Source organism: Lepus europaeus, chromosome 11, assembly GCF_033115175.1.
Source record: "Lepus europaeus isolate LE1 chromosome 11, mLepTim1.pri, whole genome shotgun sequence".
NCBI lineage: Eukaryota > Metazoa > Chordata > Mammalia > Lagomorpha > Leporidae > Lepus > Lepus europaeus.
The window spans coordinates 40,435,945-40,452,175 of record NC_084837.1 but is presented as its reverse complement, the minus strand read 5'-3'; the positions used below and the strand labels follow the sequence as shown (position 1 = coordinate 40,452,175).

General features: G+C 45.4%; 1 protein-coding gene across 1 annotated transcript in view; it reads right to left on the bottom strand.

The window, feature by feature from the left end:
• The window catches only part of SPTSSA (serine palmitoyltransferase small subunit A), a 39,709-nt gene extending 26,658 nt beyond the window's left edge, over positions 1–13,051 (bottom strand). Inside the window, exon 1 of the mRNA XM_062204619.1 lies at positions 12,892–13,051. Coding sequence (XP_062060603.1) covers positions 12,892–13,003 — 112 coding nt within the window. The 5' untranslated portion in view covers positions 13,004–13,051. The remainder of the gene's footprint in view (positions 1–12,891) is intronic.
• Positions 13,052–16,231: the final 3,180 nt, after the last annotated feature.

Below are 16,231 nucleotides of genomic sequence, written 5' to 3'. Positions count from 1 at the left end.
TTTAAAGGAACATTACCAAAAAAGAAAACAGCATTTGACAAAATCTTTCAGAGGCTATTCACTGAAAAGCAATCAAGTTCAAAGTGAAAGCAGTTGCTGGCTCATGAATGAAGCTCTGAACAGGAATTTTTTTTTTTTTAAGATTTTATTTATTTATTTGAGAGGTAGAGTTACAAAGGAGAGACAGAGAAAGGTCCTCTATCCCCTGGTTCACTTCCCAGATGGCAGTAATGGCCAAAGCTGAGGCAATATGAAGCCAGAAGCTTCTTCTGGGTCCCCCATGGGGACACAAGGGCCCAAGCACTTGGGCCGTCCTCCACTGCTTTCTCAGGCCATAGCAGAGAGACAGATCAGAAGAGGAGCAGCAGGGACTTGAACCAGCAAACATATGAGATTCCGGCACCACAGGTGGAGGCTTAGTCTACAACACCACAGGGCTGACCCAAGAAATCTTTATTACTATAGTTGAATTTTCCCCTTGACTTAAAAAAACCTGGAGACTATCACCATTAGAAATGTCAAGAAAGTTTATTTTTTTCATATATATATCAGCTATCTCTTGATACTTTTCCAGCTGCCTTAAATTAAAGCAAGTGGATACTGATAATGTCACAGTTAAATAATCTGGTACTGTTGAGTCATTTCACAGGGTATCACATGAGCATCAGAAGTTACAGTTTAGCAAGCAAAATCCATTATCTGAGCTCTCTGCAGTGTGCCAATTACACAAACCTAGGTAAGGAAATTGTTTTTAGAAAACTATAACTTTCAGGGGCTGGCACTGTGGCATAGCAGGTAAGACCGTCACTTTTGGTGGCAGCATCCCATATGGGTACTGGTTCAAGTCCCAGCTGCTCCACTTCTGATCCAGCTCTCTGCTATGGCCTGGGAAAGCAGTAGAAGATGGCCCAAGTGCTTGGGCCTCTGCACCCACATGGGTAACCTGGAAGAAGCTTCTGGCTCCTGGCTTCGGATCAGCCCAGCTCCGACCATTTTGGCCATTTGGAGAGTGAACCAGCAGATGGAATTCCTCTCTCTCTCTCTCTCTGTAATTCTGCCTTTCAAGTAAATAAATAAATCTTAAAAAAAAAAAAAAAGACTGTAACTTGATGGCAAACTCTAAAATCTTGGGGTGGGCTTTGTGGTGCAAGGGTTTAAGCCACCACTTGAGACATCCCATCCCATATCAGAGTGCCGTCTGGAGTCCCAGCTACTCCACTTGTGATCCAGGTTCTTGCAAATGCACTTACAAATGGGGCACATGAAGGCCCAGGTACCTAGGTCTTTGCCACCCACAGGGAGATCTGGATGGAATTCTGGGCTCTGGTCCCAGCCCGTCTCAACCCTGGCTATTGTGGCCCAGCAGACAGATGATCTGTTTCTGTCTGTCTGTCTGTCTCTCTCTCTCTCTCTCTCACTTTGCCTTTCAAATAAATAATTTTTTTTAAAAAATAAAGTTTGGGCATTTGGCCTGGTGGTTAATACTCTGGTTTAGATGCCCACATCTCATATCAGAGTCCCTGGGTTCAATGCCCAGTTGTGCTCCTTATTCTAGGTTCTTGCTAATGCAGACCCTGGTAGTAATGGCTCAGCTATACATGGGAGACCTGGATTAAATTCCTGGTTCCCAGTTTTGGCCCCAGCTAGTGCCACTGTGGGAATTTTGGGGTTGAACCAGCAGATAGGAGTGTTTTCGTGCTCTCTCTCTTGCTCACTCTCTCATACTCTTTCCTCAAATAAATTAAATTTTAAAGAATACAATAAAAATAAAGCACATTGCTGAAATCAGCAATAATTGTGAAGTTTTTCAATTGGAACTGAAATCCTGGAAATGGTTTGCAGCTATGATTCAAGACCCCACAGTTATGAATGGATGTACAGCACTGTTCATCAGAGTGTCTATTCCCTTCACGAAAAGTTGAAGTCCTGGTGTCAAGGGGGGACAATGTGCTCCCAAATATAATCTGTTCTGCTCCCACACATTTCTGGAACATCAATTAGTTCACATATGACTAATACAGGGTACGAGCTATATTGTTTCATATAGGATTTTACATCAATGAGGGGAGACAGATTTGTGAAAAAGAATTTAATCTTCAGCAGGAGACATCTCTCAGCTCAGCCACTGCATAGGCAGAAGTTCTTTTGGTTCTATTTTAAAATGAGAAATGAGCATGTGCACCCCAGCTCCTTTTCCAGAGAGGCACACCTCCAGTCTGGCAGAGCTCTCAGCTTCTGGCTATCTGCATTACATCAACTCCTACCGCCAGCATAGCCATTCACTGTGTCTATGCATTGCTAATGTCCCCTGCAGCAGCTTCCAGCCATGCCGAGCTGCCTACCTAGGCTGTACCAATCATGCCTCAAGATGCCAATTACTGTTTTTATTAGTGCTTGCATATTAACTTGCATCAGTTTTAAGCAGTCTGCTTCCATACTATTTCCCCACAAGCCCTATTATTCTGGAAATTTTCAACACAAGTTGGTCAAAATTCTTGTACTAGTAAAACTTCTGGGGCCAGCACCATGGCATAGAAAGGTAAGCCTCCTCCTTTAGTGTCAGCATCTCCTACGGGTGCCAGTTTGAGTTCCGGTTTCTCCACTTCCAATCTAGCTCCCTGCTAGTGCACTAGAAAAAGCAGTGGAAGACGGCCCAAATGCTTGAGCCCCTGCACCCACATGAGAGACCCACATGAAGCTCCTGGCTTCAGCCTGGCCCAGCGCCAGCCATTGCAGCCATTTAAGGAGTGAGCCAGTGGATGGAAGATCTCTTTCTCCTTTTATCTCTGCCTTTCAAATAAATAAATATTTTTTTAAAAAAGAGTAAAACTTCTATTTCTCATATTGATCATAAACATTCACTTTCTACTATCCCATAACTACTATTTTTGAAGCATTCCAATTTATGAAAAGTATATATACTCTATCAAGTAGATCTTCTGGAACACATAGTTTTAATTATTAAATTTGAGCATGTGGGGCTTGTTCTTATGAGAAATCAAAAGAATGTAGCTTAGCTTAGCTAAGTGAGTGTTTGAGTTACAACACTCAAAGCCTGGAATAATCAAAATGTTTAAGCAAATGAAGCAACAAAGACACACCCACGGTCATCCGGTCAGGTCATCCGGTCACCACACGCTGGAACACTGCAGAATACTGATGTGTGGTGCGACCCCTTCGGCCACGAACCACCCATGCCTTTCCCAGCCTGTCCTGGTACAGACCCAGTGCCTGTGAAGCATGATTTTCAGTATCTTCTTCCTTTCCTGGAAGCTACTGAATAATATATATATATATATATATATATATATATATATATATATATATTCCAAGGAGGACAGATAAGGAGTATTCTAGCACTCTCATGTAGCCAACCATAAAGGCAGTGTAAACCAAGTGAGAGCAGCTCTCTGCAAACTAGGACGCGGGAGTCCTGAAGGTAAAGAGGGCTTTGCAGGAGATCAGGATGGTCTAAGGAAACGCCATTCACAGATCCTCCGCCTCCACTGTGCACTCCCTAAAGCTGAGCCAGGTGAAGAATGTGGTCTGCTAGTTCTCCTTCCCATCCCCCGCAAACCATCACGTCTCCCACGTGACTTCCTGAATCTTACAAGTTTGCATTTCTCTAGGGTATAAAATAACCACTGGGACACCACACAAAGGGATAATAACTAACTTGGGTTATACTTTAATTCATTCAGGTAACAAACTTCTGGCACAGTACCAAGCCTCATCCATCTATCCATCTAATGAATTAAGACAGGAATAAAGGTATTTACATTATATTTTTTAATAGAAAAATGGCACTGAGCCTTTTCTGATAGCAATCCAGGCTGATTTTACCTGTTTGGCTTCACAATGAAGACTGGCTTTGCCAATCAGGTGATAAGATGAACATGATTGTATGAGGAAAAAAAATCATAATTTTAAGTTTCAACAAACATATACCATATTAAAGTATATTCTAAAAAGCATGAAGTACAATCCTTTGTAACCATCTAAATTTACTTTGAGAGACTCACATATCAATCAATCTAAATGAGCATAAGGTTACATAGACCATGCTGTTCTTTCTCTCGGGGGTACACAAAGTCTGAAGACCACTGGGCTGGAGGATTGCAATCTATGAATTTGTCAGTTACAATTATCCCTGCCTCAATTTCTCCCACTTCACCCTCCATGGTAATGGAAACCTGCATTCATTTCTACAACGGGAAGGTCAAAGGGAATAGCAGAAAATGCAGATGAAAGATTAAAGATTGCTGAGTTCTTTTCCTACATAAGTTTGAAGGTAGTGCAAAATGTTCAGGCTATTTCAAGGTTATTCTGAAACCACATTTTGCTTCAAAGTATCTTGGTAGAAATCTTTCTAAAAGGCATTAGGCTTACTTACTGAGAATACTTTGAGAAACAACTTTGTCTGACATTGAGAATTCTGCCTAATTATCAAATCACAGATTTTTATTGGAAGTCTATTTAAAGTCTCAGACTATATATATATATATATATATATATATATATATATATACATATACACACACACACACACACACACTCTCTCTCTCTTCAAAAAGGAAGCTCATTAAGGAAAAGGTCTAGTAACAGGTTCCAGTGAACAGAGGCTTAAATAATTTCTTTTACAGACTAGTTCAGGGGAGCCTCTGCCAGACAGGGACAGAGATGACCTGAAGGTGCCCACTAGCCAAATACAGGGTTTTGCTTCAGCAACTGTGTTTTATTTGCTGGATCTCTTTATAAAATATACAACATACTGGTAGAGACACTAATCATACACAATCATGCCAATCAATAGTAGTACCTGCTAAGGTGGCACAATAAATACATTCCTCAAACACCTCTTGCTTCCAAAGACTTTAATTCCACCAAACCATATACATCAAAATATCAATTAAGGATATATTTACCACATATTCAGAGTGTCTCAGGAAAGACACACAGAAACTGCTGACCCAGGTGACAGCATAGTGGCCCAGGCAGGGGGCAAGAAGACCATCACCATGTCCCTTTGTGATCCACACGCTTAGACATGAAGGCCAATGTATTTGGTTGGGAGTAGATGGCCTCAGGCTACGTTTTCAACTTTACTTTCCTCCTAGTCTGCCTTCAAGAGAGGTTCCTGCCATATTTACACACTTGCCATCCCAATACCCTTACATGCTGGTCTGCACCTTCTCTATCTGGGAGGGAAATTTAAAACCATTCAAATCCACTTCCACAGAGTCCTCCACACACTCCCAGTCCACCACGCTCAGAATTCCTGCCCTGCGCCCCAGGGCACTCTATGCTCCCTCAGCCGAAACTGCTTGGGAGGAACTCAGCTGAGACCCTGTGTACATTCTAATTCTCCCTCAAATTGGTCTCTTGTTTCTTTGAGGGCAGAATGAACTCCACCACCTTGGGAACCTAAGACACTACATAAAACATGAGAAAATACTGTTCAAAGGTTTTATCTGTTTTCTTTATAAAGATGTATTTATTTGAAGACAGAGAGAGAAAGAGAGGTCTTCTATCCATTGGTTCACTCCCCAAATGGCTGCAACGGCCAAAGCTGAGTCAATCCGAAGCCAGGAGTCAGGAGCTTCCTCTGGGTCTCCCACGAGGGTTCAGGGGCCCAAGTACTTGGGCCGTCTTCTACTGTTTTCCCAGGCCATAGCAGAGAGCTGGATCGGAAATGGAACAGCCGGGACTAGAACTGGTGCCCATATGGGATGCCAGCACCGCAGGTAACGGCTTTACCCGCTATGCCACAGCACCAGCTCAAAGGTTGTATCTTTTTCCATTCCAAATGAAATTATCAGGGCTGGTGCTGTAGCATAAGTTAAGCCTCCACCTGCAGTGCCAGCATCTTATACGGGCTCCAGTTCAGGTTCTGGCTGCTCCTGTTCTGATCCAGCTCTCTGCAATGGCCTGGGAAAACAGCAGAGGATGGCCCAAGTGCTTGGGCCCCTGCACCCACATGGGAGTTCCAGAAGAAGCTCCTGGTTCTTGGCTTCAGATTGCTCTGACTCCAGCTATTATGGCATTTAGGGAGTGAACCAGTGGATGGAAGACTCTCTTCAAATAAATAAATCAAATAAATAAATCTTCATTTAAAATAAGAAGTTTAGGGGCCAGTGCTATGGCATAGCAGGTAAAGCTGCCACCAGCAGTGCTGGCATCCCATATGGGCACTGGTTCAAGTCCTGGCTGCTCCACTTCCAATCCAGCTCTCTGCTATGGCCTAGGAAAGCAGTAGAAGATGGTCCAAACCCTTGGGCCTCTGCATTCATGTGGGAGATGTGGAAGAAGCTCCTGGCTTTGGATCAGCCCAGCTCCAGCCATTGTGGCCATTTGGGGAGTGAATCAGTGGATGGAAGACTCTCTCTCTCTCTCTCTCTCTCTCTCTCTTTCTCTGCCTCTGCTTCTCTGTAACTCTGCCTTTCAAATAAATAAATAAAACTTAAAAAAAAAAAGAAGTTTAAAAAAAAAGAAAATATCTTTGAATCCCACAAAGAAAAAAACAGTACTGTTGTTGCCCAGTATCTGTGGAGGATTGATTCCAGGACTGCTCCCAGATACCAAAATCTGTGGATGTTCAAGCCTCTTACATAAAATGGTGTAGTACTGGTCTATAACCATACATCCTGCCATATACTAAAAATCAGCTCCATAGGCCGGCGCCGTAGCTTAACAGCTAATCCTCCACCTTGCGGCGCCAGCACACCAGATTCTAGTCCCGGTCGGGGTGCCGGATTCTATCCCCGTTGCCCCTCTTCCAGGCCAGCTCTCTGCTATGGCCCTGGAAGGCAGTGGAGGATGGCCCAAGTCCTTGGGCCCTGCACCCGCATGGGAGACCAGGAGAAGCACCTGCCTCCTGGCTTCGGATCAGCGAGATACGCTGGCCGCAGTGGCCATTGGAGGGTGAATCAACGGCAAAAAGGAAGACCTTTCTCTCTCTCTCTCTCTCTCTCCCTCACTATCCACTCTGCCTGTCAAAAAAAAAAAAAAAAAAAATCAGCTCCAGATGATTTATAATCCCCAGTACAATGAAAATCATTGCTATAGCATATTGCTTAGGGAATACTGACAGGGAACAAAGTTACTGCATGGTCAGTATTGATACAATGTTAGTATTTTGATCCTCAGTTGAATACACAAATGCAGAACCCGCAGACACAAAGAGCCAACTGTATATTGTTATGGCTGACTGTCTTACTTTATTAAACATTAAAATGTCCTTGAGAATTGCACACGGATTTTAACCCTTAAATCTATTCAAAAGGTACAAGTACCTCCCTTCATCTCAAACCTCAGGAGGCCCCAACAGCCGTTTGCACTGTTCACAGCCTCTCTTCGTGCAGCTCCAGCCGCACTGGCCACTCTGCTGTTCCTGAAACATGCCAGACCCGCTCGGCCTACGGGCATTTGCACACTGTGCCTTCTGTCTGGAATGCTCATTCCTCTGGAATTCTCTCCCAGATTAAATCTTTCGAAATGTACCCTCCTGACCACTCCAGCTAAAACTGGAAAAACACTTCCCACCCACTTCAGTTTCATTTTTATCCATAACAGTTGTAACAATCCAACAGTTTGTATGTTCTACTTATCTAGTGGCATGAGAAGTTATAGCCCCTGTATCTAGGCTAGTATCTGGTATGTGGAAGGGACATAATACTTATGGGATATAGAATTCAGCAAACATGCACATTTTACAAACAATAGAGCAACATAAATTTTGTTATCATCTCCAAGACAAATCAAAGCAGTTCATCCAATCTATGCATTTTCTACTACCTTAAATTTGAATTTTTTTGAGAACTGAATTCTGTTCATCAGAAAAAGCAAAGCTCCAAAGCTACTTACTCTAAGAGTGGTTTGAAACCATGTCTCTTTTCCCAACCCCCAAATATTTCTGCAATTACTTTAAAATGACAATATGTAGACAAATATTCTCAAGCATTCTGTGTGTACTCAGCACTGTGGCTTAGAAGGAAGAAACACATCTTTTGATGAAACATGAACTGTCTTTTAAGGGGAATTTAATTCTTAATATAAACCAAAAAACTGCCCACATTTTGCTTAAAATAAGTTGAAATATAAAATGCCATGGAAACATAAGCAGCAGCAGAGAGATGGCAAATTTAACACAGTGGTTACATGTTCACCAGACTTTATTTTTCAATTAACAAAGTTAAAATAACATTCTTAGGATTCAAATTATTTTAAGTAACTATTTTTAACTTGTCCACCTCTCCCCAACAGGCATGGTTACAATGTTATTCGGTGAAGCACTATGGGGAGTGTCTCACTGGTTACAAAACCTGCCTTGGTTACAAAACTAAGTCTTTGCCTTTCCTATCCTTGGCTGCCAGGAGAGGAAGGGAGCCTTTGAAACATACTAAAAAGTTTGAAAATGAAAAACTTTCCTTCCTGAGAGAGGGCCAGAGATCCTATGGTAGGCCTCCTTCTGTTTACATTGTAATACCAGTTAACACGTAAAAGATTTTTCTATTGTTACCTTCTGTCTTAACAAATGTGCTATTCCCCTTCTTTGCTTTGTAAAACAGAAATCATGTCTGCACATGGAGTTGAAATACTGGTTGACAAACCAAAAGCAAATACATCATTTCACATGAGATATCAGAAAATAAGAGAAAAATTAGGATACAATCCCTAGCATAGAAGAATTTTAAAAACCCACTTGTAAATCTTACTATTTCAAGAACTATCTACAACTTGTCTGCCTTGACACAACAGGTGCATTTCCTTAGAAATATTTTAAATGCTATTTTTAAGTAACAATGTCTTTATCAAGTTCAAAATACTTACATTCATCAACTTAGAACTGTTTTTAACTAATGTCTACCTACTTGAACTGGGAAGAAATAAGGAAGCAAATAATTTCTAAACATACATGTAGATGTTCAAGGATATCCTGAGAAAATGTGCAGAAATAGTTACAGCAGCCTATCAGTCTTCCCGAAAACAGAAACTTCAAATGATTAAAGGAGTTATAGAAGTGAAATGACATCTACAGCACTTGCCTTCTGCTTTAAAATTTTTTTAATGTTAATATAAAGCCTTCCTCTGTTCTCAGACCAATTTTGAGACGACAGGTGCAAATTTCTCTTACATCAAATTTTAGGTTTCTAGCAGTGCTGATTACATTCAATGTAATTTTGAAGCTAGAGAAAGTATGTATCTTTCTAAAGCCATGTAACTGGCCACAAAAAACAGTTCTGGGCAAAGTTTATTAATTATTAATGAACTTATAAAATCTAAATTACTTCACTGTTAGGCATCTGAGAAGTCAGGGGGAAAAAATGGAGCTTTGGGGCTGGCGCTGTGGCGTAGCAGGTAAAGCCGCCACCTGCAGTGCCAGCATCTAGTCCTGCCTGCTCCACTTCCAAATCCAGCTCTCTGCTTGGGCCCCTGCACCTGCGTGGGAGACCCAGAAGCTCCTGGCTCCTGGCTTCGGGTCAGCTCAGCTCTGGCCATTGCAGCCATTTGAGAAGTGAACCAGTGGATAGAAGACTTCTCTCTCTCTCTCTCTCTCTGCCTCTGCCTCTGCCTCTCTGTAACTCTTTCAAACAGATAAATAAATATATTTTAAAAAAGCAACTTTCTCATTCAGTTCTTCCTCCAAGTTAGAAGGAGGACTCAATCTCAAACTGATGTTACAAACTACAGGACAGATAAATAACACACTTTAAAAATTGGGGCTGGCACTATGGCAAAGGGGTAAAGCTGCTGCCTATGATGCCAGCATCCTATATGGACATGGGTTCCAGTCCCAGCTGCTCTATTCCCGTCCAGCTCCCTGCTAATTGCCTAGGAAAGCAGAAGACAGCACAAGTGCTTGAGCCCCTGCACCCACATGGGAGACTTGGAAAAAAGCTCCTGGCTCCTGGCTTCAGCACTGGCCATTGCAGCCATCTGGGGAGTAAACCAGCAGAGGAAAGATATTCTCTCTCATTCTCTCTCTCTCTCTCTCTCTCTACCTCTGCCTTTCAAATAAATAAAATAAATCTTTTAAAAATTGTTTAATTTAAAAATTAAAATTAAAAAAATAACTAGGTGCTGGCATTGTGATGCAGCAGGAATAGCCACTGTGATGCCAGCTTCCCTTATGGGAGCTGATTCAGGTCCCAGCTGCTCCACTTCCAATTGAGCTCCCTGCTAATGCCCCTGGGAAAGCAGCAGAGGATGGTGCAAGTGCTTGTGGAATTCCAGACTCCTAGCTTTGGCCTGGCCTCATCCAGGCCATTGCAGCCATCTGGGGAGTGAATCAGAGATGGAAGATCTCCCTCTCTCTCTCTCTGTTTCTCTATATATAACTCTGCCTTTCAAATAAATAAATAAAATCTTCTAAAAATGAATAAATAACTAGAAGTCAAAGTGGAATACTATAAACAGTTGATAATAATCTAAGAGTGGAAATATTAATTTCCAGTTTCTTGAGATTTCATAGCTTTTGCTCCCAGTGCACCAGCTGATAAGTGTCTCATGTCTGAAAGGACTTTTCTGAAAGCCACATTAACAGACCAGAGGGGCATAAGAGCAGAGGAAGATTGTCCAAGTGCTTGGGGCCCTGCCACCCAAGTAGGAGACTGGGAAGGAGCTCCTGGCTTAGACTGGTCCAGCCCAGCTATTGCAGCCTTTTGGGGAGTGAAATGACAGATGGAGGATCTCTCTGCTTCTCCTTCTAATTCTGCCTTCAAAGAAACAAATAAATCTGTTTTTAAAAATCATAATATTCTAGGGCCGGCACTGTGGCACAGTGGGTTAAGGCCCTGGCCTGAAGCGCCGGCATCCCATATGGGTGCCAGTTCGAGACCTGGCTGCTCCACTTCCTGTCCAGCTCTCTGCTATGGCCTGGGAAAGCAGGAGAAGATGGCCCAAGTGGTTGGGTGCCTGCACCCACGTGGGAGACCTGGAAGAAGCTCCTGGCTCCTGATCGGCACAGCTCCAGCCATTGAGGCCATCTGGGGAGCGAACCATCAGATGGAAGACCTTCCTCCCTCTCTCTCTCTCTCTGCCTCTCCTCTCTGTGTAACTCTTTCAAATAAATAAAAAAAAACTTTTAAAAAAATCATAATATTCTATAGCACCAGATACTAGTGGTTGCATTTCTTACTAACCTAAAAAAAAATTTTTAATCACTTGGTCACATAAGACAGTGAGACATTAAAAAAGGCAAAAATCAATAGAGGTACTACATTTCACTTCATAATTTATTTCTCCAACCTCAAAAATGCCTTGGTGTTTATAAGACTCTTATTACTGCACCATAATACAGAATAAGTCTTACACGACTGACATTGTAGCATTTATCCATATGTCAACAAAAGCTTCTAAGTATAAAATCTACCAGAGACTCCAGTAGTGGGCTCAACATGCAACCTCTGATTCAAAGTGTTTCAATTTATTCCTCCATTGTTTAAATCAACTTCAAGATGATTTTGAATGAGTTAAGATTACATGCTTCCAGTGAGAAATTTCAAACACATACCCATGAAAGTACACATTTTACAAGGCCTGACCTCACAAGCCCTAACCTATAGACACTAGAGTGAGACTAAACTCTAGCTTCCAAAAAAAAAAAAAAAAACTGCAGGAAATCAGGCAGACTTTATATTCAAAGCATAAAACCAAAACATGCATTCTGGTTCCTAAATTCCAGATTTGGGAAGAAAGACCAAGAGTAATAAATAAATTGCTTTGTAAGCAGCCAAAATTCCTCAAAAGTGCTGGAACAAAAAAGAGCTTTGCGTACAACCTTCTGCTATTTAAACACAAACACACTTGATAGACTAGGAATGAAACTACCTCCACTCACTCACTCACCGGAATGCAACAGTGCATTAACCAAGTTGTTCTAAAGCAAGCTACTCCAAGGAATCCACAAGGAAAAGCAGACAGCCTGGATGAGGGAAACAGGCTGTGTGAAGTATCTGTTTCATGCTGGAACCCGAAGTTTAAAAAAAAAAGTAACATCTTATCAACAGCATTTATCCTACAACAATATCCTCAAAGGATGCCAATCACAGGATGCCAATCAAAACAACTGGAGGTGGGGGACCACAGACTTCAGGGAGTCTCCACAACCTCGAGTTATTAACTGGAAGGTTGTGAAAGTTAGATGAGGTAAGGTACAGCCAAAGTACAGCCAAGCACAGTTACTTGCTTATAGTAATCACTCAAGAGTTCTTCCTAAGAATTTGTTAACTACCGACCCAAATAGTTTCAAACCCTATCCACAGCTCACCACGAATTCCTTTTCAGGCCTGGCTTCTACCTACGGTGCAAAGACTTCGTGGGAAAATTAAACACACACACACACACACACTTTTTAAACTACCCATCTTGATGACCCAAACGGTGCAATAACTTAAGACTGCTTTCCAAAACTGGATCTCGGTGTCATGACCCCAAATTCACAACGTGGTTAAAAAGCTGGCCAACTGGTTGGAATTCTCCTTGGGACCAAAGCCAGCTAAACCGGGGACAGTTAAAGGTCAAAGGCTTCCAAGCTGGGAGCGATCTGCTCCATTTAACACGGCCCCTGCCTCCCACAGAACCAGGGACTGAACCAAAGGCAGGCGCGGCCCGAGTGGAGGCGAGGACGCACCCGGTTAGACATCGCCCTCGGGGATTTCCTCCAGAAATAAAGACGCCTCTACCTTGGGTCCAGTGACTTCACGAGCAACCCCGGATCTCCAGGGTCCTCGCCTCCCTTCACCGCGCCAGCGCCGTCCTCAGCCCCGAGACCTGCAGTCTCCGCGCCCCCCGGCGCCGCCGCCGCCGCGCCCGGACCCAGGCCCCGGGCCCTGAAGGATGCGGCCCGCGCCCCCACGCCGGCCCCCCGCGCCCGCCGCCCGGGCAGGATACTGAACACAGTGCGCTCCCAGGGCTCCAGCATGTAGAGCGCCGTGACCAGCAGGTACTGGTAGTAGAACCAGGACATCTGCTTCCAGGCCCGCGCCAGCGCCATCCCCGCCATGCGCCTCCGCGATGCAGCCGCACGTCAGTCTGTCCGGCCCGCCGCCCGCTCGCCGTCCTCCAGCCCCCGGCCTGCAGGCCCGCCCGCCCGCCCGCCACCCCGCGCCCATTGGCCCTCCCGGCCCTGCGCGTCAGCCGCGGCACGCCCAGCCCCGCGCGCGCCCGGGCGCCGCCGCGAGCCCCGCCCGCCGGCGCTCATTGGCCCGGCCGTCGCCTCGCGTCGCCGGTCCCCTCCCCGGCGGCCCCCGGGCCGCGCCCACGCGAGCCGGAGAACGGTCTCCGCGCGGGCGCCGGGGCCCGGCCGTTGGTGCCCACTGGGGTCCCGGTTCTGCGGCCATGCGTCGCGGTAGCGCAGGCCGAAGAAATGTTTGCGGAACACCTGCTGTGCCTCGAGCATTCCTCTGGGCAGGGGGGTTGCAGGATTGGAGGAGAACGCCTTGGGTCCCTCCGGCCGGGGACGCGCGTCAGCTACATGAATGCATGTATAGCCGGGACTAGTGCACGGAGGATATTAGGGGGCTGCAAGAAGGTGGGGAGGCGAACGCCACCAAGTCAAGTCTAGACCGGCCTCCTTCCCTTCCCTCCCCCAAAACACGTCCAAACACACCAAAACACCCCGCACACCCCTTAACCTCACCGCAGCTGTCTATCTGCCCACCTCTTAACGGTTACGGGTACCTGTGGGCCATCAGAGTCAAGGCCAGGAGAACCACAGTGAGCTGTGTTCTACAGATGACAGCTTGAGATGGGTAAACTGGCTGATGATGCCTCGTGGAGATGCACTCGTGAATGTCTGGATTTCTCTACTGGCAGATGGACCAGCAACACTGGGCTTTCCCATAAGGAACTCCGTGCAGGGTTTGCAGGTGAAATAACACAGTCAAATGGCCTGTTGTTTAAGGGTTAAAAGCTTTCTAGATTAGGGCCAGCATTGTGGCGCAGAGTCGGGGGGAGGTTTAATCATCTGCTTGCCACACCTGCATCCCATATGGGCACCCATGCGAGGCCCGGCTGCTCCAATCCAGCTCCTTGCTAATGCACCTGGGAAAGCAGTGGAAGATGGCCCAAGTGGCCCCTGCCACCCATGTGGGAGAGCTGGGTGAAGCTCCTGGCTTCCAGGCCCCCAGGGTCATGGCCATTTGGTAAGTGAACCGCTGGATGCAAGATCTCTGTAACTTAAATGAAAAGCTTTCTAGGTCAAATAGCAGCCTACTGCTTCAGCTTTAAATTTTTCATGGTTAAGAACTCTACTCATTTACAGATAATCAAGTGTTGTTTATGAGCTGGTTATTAGGGACTTGACAGACTGAGAGCTACCTTCATCAAGAAGCCAATCTGTTCGGGAAGAGAGGCAAACCAACATTACCATGAAGTGCGGTGAAGGGCATTTTTACTGGTTGTGCAAAACAGCCCAGAAGAGTCAGATTTGGGGATTGTGCAAAACCTCTGGAAGATGGTGCTTGAGCTGAGTGTTGAAGGACAAATGGAAACAGAAGTGAATGGAGGTGAGGGGGCATAGGAGCACAGCATCCCTCTCTGAACTACTGACACTTCTATCGGGCTGGACGGATTTCCATGTGGCTGGAGATGGTAGCAAGGGATGCGCCTGCATAACAAACAGGGACCGCATCCTGAAAGACCTTGTCTAAGGAGCTAAGGAAGAAGCCATGACTTTTTGGCTTTTTGGACAAGATGTGGGTATGAGCAGGTTGGGAAGACAGTGCAGAGGAAGAATCTGTGAATGGGACCTGAAGAACCGTGGTTCCTTGGGGTCACCTTACCATTCAGAGATCCAAGTGCACTTGCCCTCGCACATCTTACTATGGTGCTTTCTTTCTCTCTGCCCCTGTTCCTCTCTGAGCTGTATCTTTTCAAATCTGTTGGGGCACAGGCAAATTTTGTTCGTTTTTCCTCCAGAATTCCAATTACCTTCAGCATTTGGTGATGCTCAGTAACCTTACCCAAGACTAAAAACATCAACCCATAGCTACTCTTCCTGCACTGGGTCCCCTCCTGGGCGCCATCCCTGCCAGGTCTTCCTCCCCACTCTTCAATGCCCCACCACATCCTTCAGGGTGCTAGTGGAAAAAATCATCCCATCTTGCTAGAGCTCACGACTGACTAAAAATGGGAAACAGACTTGGGTGCTAGAAGATGACACAATTCACAAAGAATCCAGGGGGAGGTAGCTGAAAAGATACCGATTTTGTTAGACCAAGGCTGAGTCTGAGGTGCCTGGGTGGGGCATTTAAGTGGAGATGTCCAGTGCACAATTGTGCATGTGGCTTAGGACTCAGACGCCTGAAGAGAGCTAGAGGTGTGTGAATTTGTGAGATGCCTGTAGTTACTGACACCACAAGAGCTGTTGAGGTCACTCAGGGACAGCACCCCAAGCAGGAAGAGCAGAGCACACAATAAACCCAGGATCCTGGCATTGGGGGAAGCAGAGCCCAAAGGAAGCCAATAAGGGAAACTCAGAAGAGGTACCTGAGGTTTGATGGCAAAGAGGAGGAATGTAGGGAGGAAGCTGCAGGTGGAAGGGAGGGCCAGCTGGATCAAACGACTCATGGAGGAGGAAGGGCAGTTTGTTCTGACTCACCAGTTCCTTGTGGACAATCTGACAGCAGCCAGATTAAAGAGCGTTGGGAGGTAGTGAAGAGAGCTAATTCAGGTTTATCTTTGTAGGAAGTTGAAGGAGATAGGGTAGTAACAAGGCTTTTTTGTTTGGTTCAGATTTTCTTATGGGAAAGATGTAAGCAAGTTTTTGGGCTTACAGCTGCAGACATAGGGGGCCAGATCCCAAGCCTTAATAAACAAGAGCTAGGCGTTCTTTCCCTAAGAGCTTTTTAGGGGAGGATGGCAAGATGATAGTGAGATGGACATAAATATGGAAGGTGGCCGGCGCCATGGCTCAACAGGCTAATCCTCTGCCTAGCGGTGCTGGCACACTGGGTTCTAGTCCCAGTCAGGACGCCAGATTCTGTCCCGGTTGCCCCTCTTCCAGGCCAGCTCTCTGCTATGGCCCAGGAGTGCAGTGGAGGATGGCCCAATGCTTGGGCCCTGCACCCCATGGGAGACCAGGAAAAGAACCTGGATCAGTGCGGTGCACCGGCCGCAGCGCGCCAGCCGCGGCGGCCATTGGAGGGTGAACCAAAGGTAAAGGAAGACCTTTCTCTCTGTCCCTCTCTCCCTCACTATCCACTCTGCCTGTCAAAAATAAAAAAATAAA